Genomic DNA, 5,044 nt, shown 5'->3' on the forward strand with positions numbered 1-5,044 from the left:
TGCTGTGGGTGTGGAGCCGGACTCTCTAAAGGTGGTGTTGAATAGGTGGATGTTGTCCAAGATTAAGAGATTGCGGAAAAGTATCTCCCACCCACTCCGTGACGTGCTGGCCAGTCACAGGAGCACGCTCAGTGTCATGTTTCTCCTTAATGTAAAACAATGGACTAAGTTATTTAGTACTTTCACTTTTATTAAGGTCTTTGATTTTTTTACCTTGATGTTATTGTCATACACTCCTCCCACAGATGTACATATAGTCCAGTATGACAGAAACATGTGTGCTGTTTGATGTGACTCACAGGATGTGAAGCCAGGGTGACAGTAACTTTAATGAACACAACATTTTATGTTGGTCAAAAAGTATCCCACAGTGTTTCACTGATGCAGAGACGCACCTCCCTTCAAATGTTATTTCATTTGAACTAAAAGTCCAACAGTGCACTGTGATGCTGTCTGCAGACAGTTTAAACACAGCAGTCCCCAGAAGACATGTCCTTTCCAGCTCAGCATCAAGCCTCTCCGTTACTTCAACAGGTGTCTCAGCTGGTCCTGCAGGTTTTTCGAGTGCTCCACACTGGAGGACAGAGGAACAGAACACCGCTTACTACTGAGAAATGCTCCAGCTGTTTCCTCTAAAGCATAAACAGTGCTGTGGTCACACTTACTTCTTCTGAATGGCCTCCTGCCTTAGTCACAGAGAGACAGAGACAGAGAGACTTTACAGCAACCAGTTTGAGCAAAAGCCAACAAGTTTCATACGTTACATTAAACATTCATTAAACAGACGAGTGCTACTTACTGGTATTGCAAATGTGTGGTGATAATGGACATTTTTCTCAGGCTCTGGAAGAGATGACGAGAGAGAACAAGAGCACACACACACACAAACACACAGTTTTTGACGGCACCTTTGCAAAGATGGAAACAACTCACTCAGCGAACACTAAGTGTAAAATTGTTTTTGAGGATTTTCTTTCTCCAATAATGAAGAACATTTCATGTGATTAGAGAGATTTCCTCTGACCTATCAGATCAGTACTTACATCCTCAGAGTGCAGGATAGCATCCTCCTGAATCACCATGCTTCTTGCTGCTTGACCGAGAAGCTGAAAGAGACGTCCGCAGCAACACAATCGTTACGATTATTTAATCAGTTCTTCAACTGAATAAACAAACCTTTATCACCATAGTAACATCTGACAACAGTTTATTTTGTCACAGAAATATCAGGACAGCCGTCTGCAGTTGAAAAACCTTAACCACTCATTGACCCTGCGACAGATGGGCAGCACGTCCAGGGTATACAGCCTGTTGCCCCGTGACAGCTGAGCTTTGCTAAAGCTCCCGACAAACGTGGAAAAGTGGCCTCCCACAGAAAATCCTAAAAACAGGAAAACTCCTTAGGAAAAGGACAGCAGGGTTTCTTTCACTAGGGCAAAAGTCTGTTTATTCCACATTACATTGTATTCTGGGATTTGTATCTCCTCCTGGGATCAAACTGGGGATCAGGCAAACACTATAGTATGGAGTTGTCTGACCCACGGGATCGTGCTAGTGTTGGACCAGAAGAGTCCATGTTTGTTTAATATGGCGATATGAAAGATTTGGTTAAAAAAACAAAACAAAACAAAACCCGACGTCAGCTGTGCAGACCAACACTAACAATCATGACCTACACATTTTTAACAGAGGCCTGGTTTCCCAAGAGATATTCACTTTTCTGACTTTCAAAAACAAATCTGTTAGGAAGCTTTGTTGAAAAACTTCCCAACGAAACGAGATTCACACGTCCGTGTGTTCAATGAATATCACAAACCTGATTTCCTACTATTATCATGAAGCTGCTTTAAAATAAACCTGCCCAAGTACCTGGAGGAGTTACTGAGATAACTACACTGTGGCAGCTTGCACATACAGACCTGCCACTAGAGTCAGTGGATTTCTCCCCACAGTCCAAAGACGTGTGTGAGGTGTAAACACTACATTCACACGGTGCTTTCACATGAGTCATCAGGTTTATGTTCTTTCATTAACTGATGTTTCTAGTAACAGACGCATCACATTTATGAACATTTATAACTGACAACACTGAGTTCATACAGGATAACAGAAATAAAAATAAAAACAAAAAAAGGAAAACTAACTAAAACTGTAATGAGTGTTCACAAAACTAACTAAAATTAACTGAATTTATTACAAAAATGTGTTTAGTTTTCGTTGATGTGTGCGTGTCATACAATAGTCAAGGGTGAAAATGAAGTTTAGTTTCCAGGTTTTTTTCTTGCTGTGTCTCATTATGCCAGCAGGTGGCAGTACGTTAGTCGAGTCGTCTGTGTTGCTGCTCCGTCCACGCGCAGAATCATGTCAGGAAAAGTCTGGAGAAAGCACCAGCTTCCAATTTGGGATTACTTTGAATATGACTGTGTTTTGGATAAAGCAAGTGTCTTGTAGTGGAACGAGACAAATTATGAGGGACATTTCTAAAAGGAAAAAAAATCCCACAAACCTTAAAGTGCACTTGAAAAGCTCACACAAGAAGGCTAACCTAGCTTACCTGGAGAAGGTAAGGGAGCACACTCAACCCTCATCCCCAGAAACAGAAGCTAACACCAGGCAAGGCAGCGTGATGCATCCCGAGACAACAGGACTGGGATATCTACATAACTGTGTGAGTCAATTGCCTTAACACCCGGTGCTGCAAGAGTTAATAGTCTCATTGGGGCCAAGATATACATTTTATAGTTGCCTGGTATCAATGGTTGTTCGTCTGCCTTTATTTATTTATTTAAAGAACCCATAGGTGGGAATGTGAGTTGTCTGTCTCTGCTTGTTAGTCCTGCGACAGACAGGCGACCTGTCCAGGGTGCAGGGTATGGTAGCTGGAATAGCAACATACCCAAGGATAAGCAGAAGAGAATGACTGATATGATGAAACTGGGATTTTGTTACACTTTATTGCAAACACAACTAAAACTATAACTGAAACTAATCAAAACTAAACTGAAACTAAGGATTTTCCAAAAAATAAAAACTAAACTAGACTAGCAAACAATTGGTAAAAACTAATTAAAACTAATATAAAATTGAAAATCTGAAGTCAAAACGAAATAAAAATAAAAACTAATGAAAATTGCAAAACTATTAAAACCCTGGTCTCTGCAGCTCAAAACTGCTACAAAGCTGCAAACTAACAGCAACAGAAGACTGTATGTGTTGTGTTCATAAAGAAGACCGAGTGAAGCATGCACTGCAGCTTCAGTTATTGCAGGGGTCTCTGCTGCACAGAGGGTCACTGCCTGAAACATCAGGATTGCCCCAAACGTCTTCCCTCGAGCCATTTGGACTGTTAGCAAACACTACACCCCCACACCCCACCAATCTGAGCCACAGTCTGTGTAGCCTTCATCACTCACACACAGACTCCATTCAGACTCTTTTCTTTGTACTGTTTCCAAGCACTTTGCAACATGTTCTCCCATATGTTCCTTTCTCTTGTTTTTGTATATGTTTCTCCTTTTTGCTATTTATATTAATTATATTTTATTCTGGCACAGTTGGTGTACATGTGCACCAACAAAATGTCAATAAAGGGCAAATGTATTCTATTTTATTACCCAAATGAGGGAGACAGATCTGCTGATTCATGTTAATGTCACAGTGCTATGTTCGTCATCCCAGCAACATCCGCTGCTTCCTGCTTTAAATGTTAAATCTAATAATCCTCAACTTACTACATATGTTCCATTTTTAATCAGCAGGATTTTCAGTACAATACACATACATGCGTTTAAATGAAGTGAGGAATTTGCCAGAACAACATTTGTGTGTAAACAAATGTCAGCAGTTCACATCTGAAACATCTGGAGCCATAAGACAAGCTCCAGCTGTCAGAACAGCTGTCCACTCGTTTTCTGTTTGATTAATAAACAATGATAAGCTACAATAACGCATATATTATAGCAGCACTCGTCTTTTGGTGGATTTTATTCTCTTTGTCAAATACTGAACATAACAGGCTGAATCCTTCCAGCATAGCACTGAGCTAGTTACACCATATACGTCCGTTCCTGTAGTGTTTCCGTTTATATGTGCATTAGCTAACAATGGGCTTTCCATAAGCTAGTGCTCAAAGCAGACGCTAAAAATCAATAGAACTTGAGTTAAAATCACTTGTGTGGCTTTACCTCCTGACTGCGGGATCCTTTTAGCACTTGACGTGTCAACGCGATAACATCCCCGCTGCAGGAGCCCACTTTATCGGATAACAAGCCTTTGACAGACTGGCCGAACCGCGGCTGGGAATCAGCTGAAGCCATTTTTCTATTTTGGCTAGCGATGGTGCGCGGGAAAGGACACGCTACACAGCAACGCGTTCAGTAGATTAGATAGTAGATTCGTTACAGACGCACAGTCTGGCTGTGTGCAAAAATAAGACTTTGACACCAGAAAACTGTGGTCACATCATATACATCCAATTTACTGCAAATCAAACTAGGAATGCTACAAAGCAACAAATACTCCACCACAAATTAACTTCGTGCATTCAGCGTTTTCCTGCGAAGTTCCCATAAATGAATTCTCGTGCAAAAATACCATATGCCTGTAATTAGCTAACTGGATCTTCTTTATGACACTGCACAGTTATACACGCTTTTACATGTGTGTACTCGCTCATTAAACTGAAGTAATACTCACTCTACTACGTAACTAAGTCCTTTCACACTGCTTCCAGTGTGTGCCTTTGTCTTGTTTTCTATATATTTCCTTTGTTTGCTATTTATTTATTTTACTTTTTCAATTCTGCACAGTTGGTGTGGAGCACCCATAATTTCTTTGTACATGTACAAAGTCAATAAATGGCTATTCTATTCTATTCTATTCTATTCTATTCTATTCTACACTTTTACAGTATCTTGTGTCGTTCTACAAAGACTGAGTGTCATCTTATCTTGTTTGAGTTGTCACAGTCCAAAAGATTCAAGGACTTGGCCTTGAAGTTGCTACATAAAAGCAGCGCTCCGCAGTGGTTGGGAGACCTTGAACA

At 40.6% G+C, this 5,044-nt stretch overlaps 1 protein-coding gene across 1 annotated transcript; it reads right to left on the reverse strand.

The window, feature by feature from the left end:
- Positions 1-169: 169 nt before the first annotated feature.
- On the reverse strand, positions 170-4,721 carry borcs7 (BLOC-1 related complex subunit 7). Its single transcript, XM_003455001.5, has 5 exons — positions 4,185-4,721; positions 1,044-1,106; positions 800-843; positions 666-686; positions 170-574 (listed from the first exon to the last, which is right to left on the reverse strand). The coding sequence occupies exons 1-5, from the start codon at positions 4,314-4,316 to the stop codon at positions 523-525; spliced, it is 312 nt and encodes a 103-aa protein (XP_003455049.1). The 5' UTR covers positions 4,317-4,721; the 3' UTR covers positions 170-522.
- Positions 4,722-5,044: the final 323 nt, after the last annotated feature.

The sequence above is a fragment of the Oreochromis niloticus genome, linkage group LG13 (genome assembly GCF_001858045.2).
Source record: "Oreochromis niloticus isolate F11D_XX linkage group LG13, O_niloticus_UMD_NMBU, whole genome shotgun sequence".
Lineage (NCBI taxonomy): Eukaryota > Metazoa > Chordata > Actinopteri > Cichliformes > Cichlidae > Oreochromis > Oreochromis niloticus.

Bases quoted from the DNA above. Each gene is read 5' to 3' on its own strand.
- borcs7 (XM_003455001.5), bottom strand. From the start codon at position 4,316: ATGGCTTCAGCTGATTCCCAGCCGCGGTTCGGCCAGTCTGTCAAAGGC. The intron at 1,107-4,184 runs GTAAAGCCACAC...CGTCTCTTTCAG, and splicing joins AAGGATCCCGCAGTCAGGAG to CTTCTCGGTCAAGCAGCAAG. The intron at 575-665 runs GTAAGTGTGACC...TCTGTCCTCCAG, and splicing joins CAGGAGGCCATTCAGAAGAA to TGTGGAGCACTCGAAAAACC.